At 47.1% G+C, this 17,283-nt stretch overlaps 1 protein-coding gene across 6 annotated transcripts; it reads left to right on the top strand.

Annotated features, from left to right (window-relative positions):
* The first annotated feature begins 2,464 nt into the window (after window positions 1-2,464).
* Window positions 2,465-16,627, top strand: LOC117777856 (zinc finger and SCAN domain-containing protein 31-like). 6 transcript variants are annotated; one of them, XR_004616686.1, is made up of 5 exons: window positions 2,465-2,953; window positions 8,788-9,272; window positions 15,334-15,395; window positions 15,476-15,537; window positions 16,534-16,625. XR_004616686.1 is itself a non-coding variant. In XM_034612896.1 (4 exons), the coding sequence occupies exons 1-4, from the start codon at window positions 2,782-2,784 to the stop codon at window positions 15,477-15,479; spliced, it is 723 nt and encodes a 240-aa protein (XP_034468787.1). In that variant the 5' UTR covers window positions 2,465-2,781; the 3' UTR covers window positions 15,480-15,542. The 6 variants fall into 6 exon arrangements, 3 of the variants coding, with proteins under 3 accessions (XP_034468787.1, XP_034468784.1, XP_034468786.1); XR_004616685.1 differs by having other exon boundaries at window positions 15,334-15,537; window positions 16,534-16,627; XM_034612896.1 differs by lacking the exon at window positions 16,534-16,625 and having other exon boundaries at window positions 15,476-15,542.
* The last annotated feature ends 656 nt before the right edge of the window (window positions 16,628-17,283 follow it).

Below are 17,283 nucleotides of genomic sequence, written 5' to 3'. Positions count from 1 at the left end.
TTATTATCAGATTATAGATTATTTATTTACAGAGATTCAGATATTTACTGAATTACTGAACAATTTATCAATCTGATAATTATCAAAAATCTTGTGATATTAATTGTATGACAATAATTATAAACATAATTCAAATTGACCGGTTGTTACCGTATAAATGAATCAAATTGAACCAAATATATTCAATAACCTGTGTTTTATGTAAAGATGTGATAAATGTCTGAATGTGTGGGGGGGCTTCTGTTTCCTGTTCAGATCAGTCCCATGTGCAGCCCAGTCTGTTTGTCCTCAGTCCTCTGGGCCCGGGGGGGTGCCTGGGGCACGGGGGCCCGGCGGTTTGTCTGGCGGCTGGTTTCCGTCCACGGGACGGTGAGATGGTTCTGAATAGTAAGACCCCTCTGAGCACCAGTGCTGCCGCCATGTCCCTGAAGCACAGAACCTTCTACTTCACTGGATTCAACAACGGAACCATCTCCTCCTGTGAGATGAGCAACGTGACGTCCAGCGACAACCACGGTACGAATCCCAGAGTCATGACATGGTCAACGCTGATCACATGGTTTATTTAACACATCTGTCTTTTTCTGTTTGTGTCTCTGATGGTTTCTCTTGTCTCGAAACAGTTGAGTCTTGTGACGGCTTTAATTCAGGTGAGTCACCAAACATGTGGTTTCAAACCATTTGAACCTGTTCCAAACCAGTTCCAAACCATTTTAACCTGTTCCAAACCAGTTTCAAACCATTTGAACCTGTTCCAAACCAGTTCCAAACCACTTTAACCTGTTCCAAACCTCTCTGATGTTTTCTCTTTTCTTGAAACAGTTGAGACTTGTGAGGACTTTGATTCAGGTGAGTCCCCAAACATGTGGTTTCAACCTGTTCTCAACATTCCAGTGTTCAGAAAGGTTCCGTCTTGTTTCTGTGTCCCGTTCAGAATCCGTCGGGTTCAACTCGTACCTGCTGCTGTTGAACGCAGCTCGAGTGATGTTCACCAAGGCCGTGGCCTTCAGCAGCGTCCTGACCATCAGAGCGCTGCTGGCCTGACCACAGCTCCCAGCAGCTTCCAATCACGCTCTCTGATTGACTGTGTTTACTTTGTTTTACGATTTTTTTGTGACTTGATGCAAATAAAGTTGGTGATTTTCACTTGTTTAATGTTTTGAATTATTGTTCCATTGTCACTAATAAATCTGTTAAAGTAATAAATATTTAAATGTAGAGAGAAATGTATTTATATACAAAAATGATTTATATTTACGTAAGTAACTTTTATTTTGAAACTAATTTATGACATTTTATTTACATTAAAATAAATTTATGATTAATTACTAAAATATATATTTATACAACATTTTTTCGACATGTTTCCTGTGTGAGTGTTATTCATTGAGTTCCTGTTGTGAAGGAAAAAGTCAAGATAAAGGATTTCCAGTTCGAAACTTAAAATCTACCGTTTGTTGTTTTCTGAAGTTGAACAAGTTTAAAAGACGAGGAGCAGGATGTTGTCTGTGGTCACATGTTCGCTGAGTCCGTCTGTCGTTTCCTCTGCAGCTTCGTCAGTTACAAACCACAATTTAACAGTCGACGCTGCAGATAAAGATCAAACACTCGCTCAGGCTGCGTTCAACATCGTGAAATACGCCAACAAACACTCAACACTGTCACTTGATGACAAACTGTCAACAGCAGAGGACGTTTGGGATACTAATGAAACACCAGTTGAATTGTCTTCAGTCCTACAAGCTCCTTTTGTTATCAGGGTAAATCACCATGGTAACTTACACTGAGCAGCTGACCTGCTCCAGGTGAAGTTGGAGAAAAGAGATCAAACAGTATAAAGCTCCGCCCACTAACCATCACTTCCTTTGAACCATGACATCATGTTCTTAGAGGATCTGTGGAGCTGGTGTGGATTGTTCGAGTCTCTGAGGAGGACCAGGGTCTTCAGAGACCCACAAGATCCTTTGAGCTCCTCTGATGAGCTTCTGAAAGATCTAGACTCTCCTTTGATCCTATAAGTAGCTTCAACCTGTGAAATTATATTATTAAATACTAAACATTATAGAGGTAAATGGGGAAGCTATCTGTCCCCCAAATAAATATATTTCATTTCACAGGATGAAGGTGCTTAAAGGATCAAAGTATTAAAGTATCATTCCCTTTGAGGAGAATCCAGATGCTTCAGAAACTCAGAGGAGCTCAAAGACCCGGATCAGAGCTCAGGTGACAAACAAGCAGAAACACTGACACCTGCAGGCCAGACCAGTTACTGTCACATGTAATCACGTGTGATCCACACGTTTGATTTTATGTTTCTCATGTGACTGAGAAGCAAAATGAATTTCTGATGAAGTTCATCTCATTTTCTATATATATATATATATGTATATATATATATACATATATATATACTCTATACACGATATACTTCTGTTTATATTTAACATCAGTGATTTCACTGTTTGAACATGTGACCAAACAGGAAACGTCCCATTGTGCTGTTTGTTGTATCCACTTCTGTCCTGAGGGTGGCAGTAATACACAGGTTTACCAACCGAGAAGAAGAAGAAGAAGCAGAAGAAGCAGAAGAAGAAGTTGTTCATTATAACATTTATCTCTTTAAATCATTTTTATTAAATATTACTGACTTCCGACGGCGGAGCTTCAGTGGGACGCAGACCGGAAGTGTTAGCATGCTAGCTGTGTGGCTGTGTGCAGTTAGCTGGAAGACGATGGTGTCGTCGTGTCGCAGATAAAGATTCGAGCGGTGATGAAGCAACAATGTCTTCAGTCCAGTGTTTGAGAGACTTTGTCCACGAGCGACTAACTGCTGCTGCTGAAGAGATCTTCAGAGTCTTTGAACAAACGATCGTCGAGTACGAGGAAGAGATCGATCGACAGAGAAGACTGTTGGACATCGTTTGGAAACCTGAGATAAAGCTACACAGGACAGGTGAGGACAAGCTGCATGGACTGAGACACTAACACAGGACAGGTGAGGACAAGCTGCATGGACTGAGAGACACTAACACAGGACAGGTGAGGACAAGCTGCATGGACTGAGACACTAACACAGGACAGGTGAGGACAAGCTGAATGGACTGAGACACTAACACAGGACAGGTGAGGACAAGCTGAATGGACTGAGACACTAACACAGGACAGGTGAGGACAAGCTGCATGGACTGAGACACTAACACAGGACAGGTGAGGACAAGCTGAATGGACTGAGACACTAACACAGGACAGGTGAGGACAAGCTGAATGGACTGAGACACTAACACAGGACAGGTGAGGACAAGCTGCATGGACTGAGACACTAACACAGGACAGGTGAGGACAAGCTGAATGGACTGAGAGACACTAACACAGGACAGGTGAGGACAAGCTGAATGGACTGAGACACTAACACAGGACAGGTGAGGACAAGCTGAATGGACTGAGACACTAACACAGGACAGGTGAGGACAAGCTGAATGGACTGAGACACTAACACAGGACAGGTGAGGACAAGCTGAATGGACTGAGACACTAACACAGGACAGGTGAGGACAAGCTGCATGGACTGAGAGACACTAACAGGACAGGTGAGGACAAGCTGAATGGACTGAGAGACACTAACAGGACAGGTGAGGACAAGCTGAATGGACTGAGACACTAACACAGGACAGGTGAGGACAAGCTGAATGGACTGAGAGACTAACACAGGACAGGTGAGGACAAGCTGAATGGACTGAGAGACTAACACAGGACAGGTGAGGACAAGCTGTATGGACTGAGACACTAACACAGGACAGGTGAGGACAAGCTGTATGGACTGAGAGACTAACACAGGACAGGTGAGGACAAGCTGCATGGACTGAGAGACACTAACACAGGACAGGTGAGGACAAGCTGCATGGACTGAGACACTAACACAGGACAGGTGAGGACAAGCTGCATGGACTGAGAGACACTAACAGGACAGGTGAGGACAAGCTGAATGGACTGAGAGACACTAACAGGACAGGTGAGGACAAGCTGAATGGACTGAGACACTAACACAGGACAGGTGAGGACAAGCTGAATGGACTGAGAGACTAACACAGGACAGGTGAGGACAAGCTGAATGGACTGAGAGACTAACACAGGACAGGTGAGGACAAGCTGTATGGACTGAGACACTAACACAGGACAGGTGAGGACAAGCTGTATGGACTGAGAGACTAACACAGGACAGGTGAGGACAAGCTGCATGGACTGAGAGACACTAACACAGGACAGGTGAGGACAAGCTGCATGGACTGAGACACTAACACAGGACAGGTGAGGACAAGCTGCATGGACTGAGACACTAACACAGGACAGGTGAGGACAAGCTGAATGGACTGAGACACTAACACAGGACAGGTGAGGACAAGCTGAATGGACTGAGAGACTAACACAGGACAGGTGAGGACAAGCTGCATGGACTGAGAGACACTAACACAGGACAGGTGAGGACAAGCTGAATGGACTGAGACACTAACACAGGACAGGTGAGGACAAGCTGAATGGACTGAGAGACTAACACAGGACAGGTGAGGACAAGCTGCATGGACTGAGAGACACTAACACAGGACAGGTGAGGACAAGCTGAATGGACTGAGACACTAACACAGGACAGGTGAGGACAAGCTGAATGGACTGAGAGACACTAACACAGGACAGGTGAGGACAAGCTGAATGGACTGAGACACTAACACAGGACAGGTGAGGACAAGCTGAATGGACTGAGACACTAACACAGGACAGGTGAGGACAAGCTGAATGGACTGAGACACTAACACAGGACAGGTGAGGACAAGCTGAATGGACTGAGACACTAACACAGGACAGGTGAGGACAAGCTGAATGGACTGAGACACTAACACAGGACAGGTGAGGACAAGCTGAATGGACTGAGAGACTAACACAGGACAGGTGAGGACAAGCTGAATGGACTGAGACACTAACACAGGACAGGTGAGGACAAGCTGAATGGACTGAGACACTAACACAGGACAGGTGAGGACAAGCTGAATGGACTGAGACACTAACAGGACAGGTGAGGACAAGCTGCATGGACTGAGACACTAACACAGGACAGGTGAGGACAAGCTGAATGGACTGAGACACTAACAGGACAGGTGAGGACAAGCTGCATGGACTGAGACACTAACACAGGACAGGTGAGGACAAGCTGAATGGACTGAGAGACACTAACACAGGACAGGTGAGGACAAGCTGAATGGACTGAGACACTAACAGGACAGGTGAGGACAAGCTGAATGGACTGAGAGACACTAACACAGGACAGGTGAGGACAAGCTGAATGGACTGAGACACTAACAGGACAGGTGAGGACAAGCTGCATGGACTGAGACACTAACAGGACAGGTGAGGACAAGCTGAATGGACTGAGACACTAACACAGGACAGGTGAGGACAAGCTGCATGGACAGAGAGACACTAACACAGGCCAGGTGAGGACAAGCTGAATGGACTGAGACACTAACACAGGACAGGTGAGGACAAGCTGAATGGACTGAGACACTAACACAGGACAGGTGAGGACAAGCTGAATGGACTGAGACACTAACACAGGACAGGTGAGGACAAGCTGCATGGACTGAGACACTAACAGGACAGGTGAGGACAAGCTGCATGGACTGAGACACTAACAGGACAGGTGAGGACAAGCTGAATGGACTGAGACACTAACACAGGACAGGTGAGGACAAGCTGCATGGACTGAGACACTAACACAGGACAGGTGAGGACAAGCTGAATGGACTGAGACACTAACACAGGACAGGTGAGGACAAGCTGAATGGACTGAGACACTAACACAGGACAGGTGAGGACAAGCTGCATGGACAGAGACACTAACACAGGCCAGGTGAGGACAAGCTGCATGGACTGAGACACTAACACAGGACAGGTGAGGACAAGCTGAATGGACTGAGACACTAACACAGGACAGGTGAGGACAAGCTGAATGGACTGAGACACTAACAGGACAGGTGAGGACAAGCTGAATGGACTGAGACACTAACACAGGACAGGTGAGGACAAGCTGCATGGACTGAGACACTAACACAGGACAGGTGAGGACAAGCTGAATGGACTGAGACACTAACACAGGACAGGTGAGGACAAGCTGAATGGACTGAGACACTAACACAGGACAGGTGAGGACAAGCTGAATGGACTGAGAGACACTAACACAGGACAGGTGAGGACAAGCTGCATGGACTGAGACACTAACACAGGACAGGTGAGGACAAGCTGCATGGACTGAGACACTAACACAGGACAGTTGAGGACAAGCTGAATGGACTGAGACACTAACAGGACAGGTGAGGACAAGCTGAATGGACTGAGACACTAACACAGGACAGGTGAGGACAAGCTGCATGGACTGAGACACTAACACAGCACAGGTGAGGACAAGCTGAATGGACTGAGACACTAACACAGGACAGGTGAGGACAAGCTGAATGGACTGAGACACTAACACAGGACAGGTGAGGACAAGCTGAATGGACTGAGACACTAACAGGACAGGTGAGGACAAGCTGAATGGACTGAGACACTAACACAGGACAGGTGAGGACAAGCTGAATGGACTGAGACACTAACACAGGACAGGTGAGGACAAGCTGCATGGACTGAGACACTAACACAGCACAGGTGAGGACAAGCTGCATGGACAGAGACACTAACACAGGCCAGGTGAGGACAAGCTGCATGGACTGAGACACTAACACAGGACAGGTGAGGACAAGCTGCATGGACTGAGACACTAACACAGGACAGGTGAGGACAAGCTGAATGGACTGAGAGACACTAACACAGGACAGGTGAGGACAAGCTGAATGGACTGAGACACTAACAGGACAGGTGAGGACAAGCTGCATGGACTGAGACACTAACACAGGCCAGGTGAGGACAAGCTGCATGGACTGAGACACTAACACAGGACAGGTGAGGACAAGCTGCATGGACTGAGACACTAACACAGGACAGTTGAGGACAAGCTGAATGGACTGAGACACTAACACAGGACAGGTGAGGACAAGCTGAATGGACTGAGACACTAACAGGACAGGTGAGGACAAGCTGAATGGACTGAGACACTAACACAGGACAGGTGAGGACAAGCTGCATGGACTGAGACACTAACACAGGACAGGTGAGGACAAGCTGAATGGACTGAGACACTAACACAGGACAGGTGAGGACAAGCTGAATGGACTGAGACACTAACACAGGACAGGTGAGGACAAGCTGAATGGACTGAGAGACACTAACACAGGACAGGTGAGGACAAGCTGCATGGACTGAGACACTAACACAGGACAGGTGAGGACAAGCTGCATGGACTGAGACACTAACACAGGACAGTTGAGGACAAGCTGAATGGACTGAGACACTAACAGGACAGGTGAGGACAAGCTGAATGGACTGAGACACTAACACAGGACAGGTGAGGACAAGCTGCATGGACTGAGACACTAACACAGCACAGGTGAGGACAAGCTGAATGGACTGAGACACTAACACAGGACAGGTGAGGACAAGCTGAATGGACTGAGACACTAACACAGGACAGGTGAGGACAAGCTGAATGGACTGAGACACTAACAGGACAGGTGAGGACAAGCTGAATGGACTGAGACACTAACAGGACAGGTGAGGACAAGCTGAATGGACTGAGACACTAACACAGGACAGGTGAGGACAAGCTGAATGGACTGAGACACTAACACAGGACAGGTGAGGACAAGCTGCATGGACTGAGACACTAACACAGCACAGGTGAGGACAAGCTGCATGGACAGAGACACTAACACAGGCCAGGTGAGGACAAGCTGCATGGACTGAGACACTAACACAGGACAGGTGAGGACAAGCTGCATGGACTGAGACACTAACACAGGACAGGTGAGGACAAGCTGAATGGACTGAGAGACACTAACACAGGACAGGTGAGGACAAGCTGAATGGACTGAGACACTAACAGGACAGGTGAGGACAAGCTGCATGGACTGAGACACTAACACAGGCCAGGTGAGGACAAGCTGCATGGACTGAGACACTAACACAGGACAGGTGAGGACAAGCTGCATGGACTGAGACACTAACACAGGACAGTTGAGGACAAGCTGAATGGACTGAGACACTAACACAGGACAGGTGAGGACAAGCTGAATGGACTGAGACACTAACAGGACAGGTGAGGACAAGCTGAATGGACTGAGACACTAACACAGGACAGGTGAGGACAAGCTGCATGGACTGAGACACTAACACAGGACAGGTGAGGACAAGCTGAATGGACTGAGACACTAACACAGGACAGGTGAGGACAAGCTGAATGGACTGAGACACTAACACAGGACAGGTGAGGACAAGCTGAATGGACTGAGACACTAACACAGGACAGGTGAGGACAAGCTGAATGGACTGAGACACTAACACAGGACAGGTGAGGACAAGCTGCATGGACTGAGACACTAACACAGGACAGGTGAGGACAAGCTGCATGGACAGACACTAACACAGGACAGGTGAGGACAAGCTGAATGGACTGAGACACTAACAGGACAGGTGAGGACAAGCTGAATGGACTGAGAGACACTAACACAGGACAGGTGAGGACAAGCTGAATGGTAAGTTACACAGACCTGCTGCTGCCTCCTCACCAGCAGGGGGCAGCAGCATGTGGTGCCACACAGTGAAAAGAAGCTGCTCATCCACATGTCCCTTCTTTCTCTGTTCCAGTTTCAGGCCTCCGTCCTCCAGAGCTTCCAGAGCAACATGTCTGTAAGGAGGAGGAGCTTCTCACTGACCAGGAGAGGAACCCCAGTCTGGACCAAGAGGATCCAGAGCCTCCACAGATTAAAGAGGAGCAGGAGGAGCTCTGCACCAGTCAGGAGGGAGAGCAGCTTGTACTGAAGCAGGAGAACGATACCTTTATGTTGACGTCTCCTTATGAGGGAAGTGAGCACAGCGAACCAGAACCAATCAGTGAGCAGCAGCTCCTCTCTCACATCTCTCCTGGAGCTGAGAGCCAAGATCAGAGAGGAAGTGAGCATGTGGACCCAGGATCAACTCGAGATGAAGAGTCCCAGAGAAACAGCTCTGCCCCAACACAGAGTCACTGCAACACTCACTCAGGGAGAAGGTCTTCAGCATGTGACACTTGTGGAAAAGCTTTTCGCAGTAACTCTGACTTGAAACGACACATGAGGATCCACACAGGTGAGCGGCCGTTTTCTTGTGAAATATGTGGGAATATATTTATTCAGAAAACCAACTTGCAACAGCACATGAGAATTCACACGGGTGAGAAGCCGTACCTCTGCAAGAGATGTGGGAAAAGGTTTAGACAAAACTCAGCGTATAGAATCCACGAAAGAATCCACACGGGTGAAAAGCCGTATACTTGTAACATCTGTCGCAGGAGATTCAGTCAGACCTCACACTTAAAGAGTCACATGAGGATTCATACAGATAAGAGTCAAGTGTTCCCTCCCTTTTAACTCTGTGTTTGGTCTCCTCCCCTCCTGAGGGACTGGCTGCGTTCACCTGTTTGCTTACATCATCACATTGTCATTCAACAAAATGTATATTATATATTATTTTATATAATATGAACATGTCATAACAGACACTTTTTTAAGTCTCTGCCTGAGGACGAACACTGAGCTGCAAACGTTTGGACATTCTTACGTTCATGTATTTTTCTGCATAAAAGTATAAATAAATGAATGTTTACATATGAATAATGTTTGTATTTTTTTAAAGAAATCACTTCCTAATGATGTTTTGTGCTTTAACTCAAGGTCTCTGCTCCTCCGGCTGTTTGACATGTACGAGTAACTGACATGTATTTCGTGGTTGGACGTTCTTCAGTGTTGCATCAGGGACGTTTTTCAGACTTGTTGTTCACTAAGTGAAGTGAAGACGAGTCTCTGTCCCCTCTGATGAGGATCTGTCCTCAGAGGGGACATGAAGACTGAAGAAAAACTGTTAAAGCCCGACTTGATATTATTGACGTATCACAGATGAATCAGCATCAACTAATAAACAGATTTTACTCCCACATATTGTGACACTGTAAAATGTTCCACATCTTAAAAACCATGAATGTGTTTGTGATGTTTGTTAAAATATTCTTATCAGATTTGTTTGTTCATTAAACTGATACAAATAAATATTGGAGAACGTTCTGGAAGGAAGATGTGAATTTTGTTCCCAGAACAAAGTTTCGAACGTGTTCAGACGGAGAGAGAAGGGAACTGATGCTGAACCTTTCACAATTACAGTTTGGATTCATGTGATCTTATATAAAGAAGTGCTGCAGAAAAGGTTTGATTTATGCTTCAATATCTTAAGAGAACAAAACTGATTTCTTTATCAATCAATCAAATCTTATTTGTATAGCCCATATTCACGAATCCCAGTTTGTCTCATGGTCTTTAACAAGGTGAGACGTCCTCTGTCCTTAACCCTCAAGAGTCAAACTACTAAAACCTTTAAGAGGTAAAGAAGGTAGAAACCTCAGAGACACATGTGAGGATCCGTCTCCCAGGACGGATCCTCAGAGACACATGTGAGGATCCGTCTCCCAGGACGGACACAAGTGAACAGATGTCCCGTGGAACAGAGAACATCAGAGAGATCAGAGTATTTACAGCTTTGATTAGAATAAACACTTTGTAGCTGAAGGTCAATGAACTGATGGATTATTGTCAGTAATGGTCGAGTATCTGAGGAGAAATATTATATATCAAGAAGACTTGTGATCATAGTCCACGATCAGGATCCACCAAGATCATGATCCACCATCAAGATCAGGATCCACCATCAGCTGCCACCTCGGTCGTGGTCCACCACCACTATCAGATGCCAGCACGATACAGAAGCATCATACTGGATCCACCATTACGATCTCTGATACGCGATCCACAGATCATAATCCACGATGTGGATCTGCGGACGATAAGGCAAAGGGACTCCGGGGAAGAAGTCAAGTCAGTAACATGTATTGATGAGATATGAATTTCTTTGATGAGATAAGGATTGAGAAGAGGAAGGAGAAGCTGGAAAGAGAAGCTCCGAGTGTCATGTGTCCCCCGACCTTCTAGACCTACAGCAGCAGAACTAAGAGCAGGTCTAAGACAAACCTGGACCAGCTCTAACTATAAGCTTTATCAAAAAGGAAGGTTTTAAGTCTACTCTTAAACGTACATTTATGTTTTCATGTATTCTTACTTATCCTCTATTTTGACAATTTAAAGTTACATATTTACAGTCCACACTCAGTACCAGTGGGTGGCAGTAATGCACCATAACGTTGTTTGCTTATTGCCATAAAACACCAAGAAGAAGATCGTCACAGTGTGACTCTACTAGAGAAACAGATTTAATGATTTATGGACTGAGACACTAACACAGGACAGGTGAGGACAAGCTGAATGGACTAAGACACTAACACAGGACAGGTGAGGACAAGCTGAATGGACTGAGAGACACTAACACAGGACAGGTGAGGACAAGCTGCATGGACTGAGACACTAACACAGGACAGGTGAGGACAAGCTGCATGGACTGAGACACTAACACAGGACAGGTGAGGACAAGCTGAATGGACTAAGACACTAACACAGGACAGGTGAGGACAAGCTGAATGGACTGAGAGACACTAACACAGGACAGGTGAGGACAAGCTGCATGGACTGAGACACTAACACAGGACAGGTGAGGACAAGCTGCATGGACTGAGACACTAACACAGGACAGGTGAGGACAAGCTGCATGGACTGAGACACTAACACAGGACAGGTGAGGACAAGCTGCATGGACTGAGACACTAACACAGGACAGGTGAGGACAAGCTGAATGGACTAAGACACTAACACAGGACAGGTGAGGACAAGCTGAATGGACTGAGAGACACTAACACAGGACAGGTGAGGACAAGCTGCATGGACTAAGACACTAACACAGGACAGGTGAGGACAAGCTGCATGGACTGAGACACTAACACAGGACAGGTGAGGACAAGCTGAATGGACAGACACTAACACAGGACAGGTGAGGACAAGCTGAATGGACTGAGACACTAACACAGGACAGGTGAGGACAAGCTGAATGGACTGAGACACTAACACAGGACAGGTGAGGACAAGCTGCATGGACTGAGAGACACTAACACAGGACAGGTGAGGACAAGCTGCATGGACTGAGACACTAACACAGGACAGGTGAGGACAAGCTGAATGGACTGAGACACTAACACAGGACAGGTGAGGACAAGCTGCATGGACTGAGACACTAACACAGGACAGGTGAGGACAAGCTGAATGGACTGAGACACTAACAGAGGACAGGTGAGGACAAGCTGAATGGACTGAGACACTAACACAGGACAGGTGAGGACAAGCTGAATGGACTGAGACACTAACAGAGGACAGGTGAGGACAAGCTGAATGGACTGAGACACTAACACAGGACAGGTGAGGACAAGCTGAATGGACTGAGAGACACTAACAGAGGACAGGTGAGGACAAGCTGAATGGACTGAGAGACACTAACACAGGACAGGTGAGGACAAGCTGAATGGACTGAGAGACACTAACAGAGGACAGGTGAGGACAAGCTGCATGGACTGAGACACTAACACAGGACAGGTGAGGACAAGCTGCATGGACTGAGACACTAACACAGGACAGGTGAGGACAAGCTGCATGGACTGAGACACTAACACAGGACAGGTGAGGACAAGCTGAATGGACTAAGACACTAACACAGGACAGGTGAGGACAAGCTGAATGGACTGAGAGACACTAACACAGGACAGGTGAGGACAAGCTGCATGGACTAAGACACTAACACAGGACAGGTGAGGACAAGCTGCATGGACTGAGACACTAACACAGGACAGGTGAGGACAAGCTGAATGGACAGACACTAACACAGGACAGGTGAGGACAAGCTGAATGGACTGAGACACTAACAGGACAGGTGAGGACAAGCTGCATGGACTGAGACACTAACACAGGACAGGTGAGGACAAGCTGAATGGACTGAGACACTAACAGAGGACAGGTGAGGACAAGCTGAATGGACTGAGACACTAACACAGGACAGGTGAGGACAAGCTGAATGGACTGAGACACTAACAGAGGACAGGTGAGGACAAGCTGAATGGACTGAGACACTAACACAGGACAGGTGAGGACAAGCTGAATGGACTGAGAGACACTAACAGAGGACAGGTGAGGACAAGCTGAATGGACTGAGAGACACTAACACAGGACAGGTGAGGACAAGCTGAATGGACTAAGACACTAACACAGGACAGGTGAGGACAAGCTGAATGGACTGAGAGACACTAACACAGGACAGGTGAGGACAAGCTGCATGGACTGAGACACTAACACAGGACAGGTGAGGACAAGCTGAATGGACAGACACTAACACAGGACAGGTGAGGACAAGCTGAATGGACTGAGACACTAACAGGACAGGTGAGGACAAGCTGCATGGACTGAGACACTAACACAGGACAGGTGAGGACAAGCTGAATGGACTGAGACACTAACAGAGGACAGGTGAGGACAAGCTGAATGGACTGAGACACTAACACAGGACAGGTGAGGACAAGCTGAATGGACTGAGACACTAACAGAGGACAGGTGAGGACAAGCTGAATGGACTGAGACACTAACACAGGACAGGTGAGGACAAGCTGAATGGACTGAGAGACACTAACAGAGGACAGGTGAGGACAAGCTGAATGGACTGAGAGACACTAACACAGGACAGGTGAGGACAAGCTGAATGGACTAAGACACTAACACAGGACAGGTGAGGACAAGCTGAATGGACTGAGAGACACTAACACAGGACAGGTGAGGACAAGCTGCATGGACTAAGACACTAACACAGGACAGGTGAGGACAAGCTGCATGGACTGAGACACTAACACAGGACAGGTGAGGACAAGCTGAATGGACAGACACTAACACAGGACAGGTGAGGACAAGCTGAATGGACTGAGACACTAACAGGACAGGTGAGGACAAGCTGAATGGACTGAGACACTAACACAGGACAGGTGAGGACAAGCTGAATGGACTGAGACACTAACACAGGACAGGTGAGGACAAGCTGCATGGACTGAGACACTAACACAGGACAGGTGAGGACAAGCTGAATGGACTGAGACACTAACAGAGGACAGGTGAGGACAAGCTGAATGGACTGAGACACTAACACAGGACAGGTGAGGACAAGCTGAATGGACTGAGACACTAACAGAGGACAGGTGAGGACAAGCTGAATGGACTGAGACACTAACACAGGACAGGTGAGGACAAGCTGAATGGACTGAGAGACACTAACAGAGGACAGGTGAGGACAAGCTGAATGGACTGAGAGACACTAACACAGGACAGGTGAGGACAAGCTGAATGGACTGAGACACTAACACAGGACAGGTGAGGACAAGCTGAATGGACTGAGACACTAACAGGACAGGTGAGGACAAGCTGCATGGACTGAGACACTAACAGAGGACAGGTGAGGACAAGCTGAATGGACTGAGAGACACTAACACAGGACAGGTGAGGACAAGCTGAATGGTAAGTTACACAGACCTGCTGCTGCCTCCTCACCAGCAGGGGGCAGCAGCATGTGGTGCCACACAGTGAAAAGAAGCTGCTCATCCACATGTCCCTTCTTTCTCTGTTCCAGTTTCAGGCCTCCGTCCTCCAGAGCTTCCAGAGCAACATGTCTGTAAGGAGGAGGAGCTTCTCACTGACCAGGAGAGGAACCCCAGTCTGGACCAAGAGGATCCAGAGCCTCCACAGATTAAAGAGGAGCAGGAGGAGCTCTGCACCAGTCAGGAGGGAGAGCAGCTTGTACTGAAGCAGGAGAACGATACCTTTATGTTGACGTCTCCTTATGAGGGAAGTGAGCACAGCGAACCAGAACCAATCAGTGAGCAGCAGCTCCTCTCTCACATCTCTCCTGGAGCTGAGAGCCAAGATCAGAGAGGAAGTGAGCATGTGGACCCAGGATCAACTCGAGATGAAGAGTCCCAGAGAAACAGCTCTGCCCCAACACAGAGTCACTGCAACACTCACTCAGGGAGAAGGTCTTCAGCATGTGACACTTGTGGAAAGAGTCGGTCAGAACATTCACTTCTGGCAACACGTCATCATCCACACAGGTGAGAAGCCAGTTGTGAGCAAAACATGTGGGAAAAGTTTCACACTTTCAATTTCCCTGAAGGATCAAATGAGTCCCACAGGTGTTAAGTCGTATTCTTGCAAGAACTGTGGAAAAGCTTTTATCAGAAAGTCTCATTATCCACACAGGAGAGAAGCCGTATTATAAAAACATGTTCAAAGTTTCAATCGTGTTACTGACCTGAAGTTTCACACCAACACCCACACAGGTGAGAAGTCGTGCATCAGCAACACGTGGGAAGAACCTTCATTCATCCAGCTTCAATAAAAAGTCAGAGTAGAAACCACACGATGAAAAGTTGTTAACTTATTGATTGAGAGTTTTCACTGGTGAGAAACCACATCACATCCCTGCAGCCTCCAAAACATCGGAATCGCTGTAACAATCTTAAACATTAAAAACCTTTTGCTAAACAACTACAGCTACTGTGCTGATAAAGATCATTCAGATGTTTGTTTTTAAAAATCATGGATATTAAATGTTCCATGTTGGTTAATCAAGAAAATAAATGACGTTTTTGCTTTGAATCATTTAATGTTTTTATTACTTCTTAGTCAGTTACTTTACTTCATAGTTAAAAGTTTAAGTTACTGCACTGAAAAATCATTTCATACAAACACAGTATGGCGTTGTCATGACGACGTACACTGTTGTATTTACAGCACATTAAAAGACTTTATTTTAAAAAACTTTAAAGTGGAAATAACTGTTCCAGACACTCTCTGATCTGAAAGGTTCTCCACAGATGAAGAAAGTCCCGGAGACGGACCTGGACGAGAGGAGGTCGGACCTCCATGAGAGGAGGTCGGACCTCCACGAGAGGAGATCCGACCTCCACGAGAGGAGGTCGGGCCTCCACGAGAGGAGGTCCGACCTCCACGAGAGGAGATCCGGCCTCCACGAGAGGAGATCCGGCCTCCACGAGAGGAGATCCGACCTCCACGAGAGGAGATCCGACCTCCACGAGAGGAGATCCGGCCTCCATTAGAGGAGATCCGACCTCCACGAGAGGAGGTCCGACCTCCACGAGAGGAGGTCGGACCTCCTGAACTCATAAAGATATTTGATGATTCCTTTGCGTTGGAGGTTTTTTTAGGTCGCAGGTGAATTTGGCTTCAGAAACAGGTCACATCACTTCTGCTGTTTCCTTCCTGCTGCTACAGAAACTAAAAACTCCCAGAGTAGTTTTTATCTGAGAGGAGGAGCCATGGCCCTGATCATCTGCATCATCTTCCTCATCTTCATCATCTTCATCATCAGGATCAGGATCAGGGCCAGACTCCACTCTCTGCTGCTGTGGGACAAGAAGGTGAAGAAGGACCAGGAATCACTGAGCGACACGTCAACATCTGGAGTTGGCTCCAGTCTGAATTCCTGCTGGGCCTCGACCCCCCCCCCCCCCCCCCCCCCCCCCCCACCTGCTGGTGATGCTGCTGTTTAGTGTGTGTTGCTTTGTAAGGGTGTGCAACAGGGATCCATTTAAGGCCTCTTCTGTTCACACTTCAATAATTCCTCTGTATGCAGATGATACTGTTTTATATCGTAATCTCTGTTTCCTTCCTCAGTGTGATTTCCTCTGTGTCACTGTGTTTTGATTGGGAGGGAAATGATCTGGTCTAGCGGCTGACATCTGTCCGTCAAATCGTACTTCTGACCTTCTGCGTTAATCGGAGAGATTTTCCTGCGATGTTCATCAACCTGAGATGAAATGTTGATAACTGAGGTCATTGATCATCCGACTTCCACTTCTCAGAGCATCTGCAAATAACTGGAGGAAACCTATCCTATATTTAGTTTTGGTTTCTGTCCGACAGCTTCCAGGCGACAGAACCAGAAGAGGATCGTGGGATACTGAAGACAAACAAACGCATTAGACGTGTCTCAGAAGTGGACAGTTTGTCTCCGGAGACGTGACGGCTGTGTGATGGAGGAATCAGTCGACTGTGACGTCATCGCTCAGAGCTGCTGGTGAGTTTCTCCTCAAACTTCATAACGTGAAAAACTAACGCTTGTGTT

The sequence above is a fragment of the Hippoglossus hippoglossus genome, chromosome 17 (assembly GCF_009819705.1).
Source record: "Hippoglossus hippoglossus isolate fHipHip1 chromosome 17, fHipHip1.pri, whole genome shotgun sequence".
NCBI lineage: Eukaryota > Metazoa > Chordata > Actinopteri > Pleuronectiformes > Pleuronectidae > Hippoglossus > Hippoglossus hippoglossus.
This window is presented reverse-complemented; position numbering and strand designations above follow the sequence as displayed.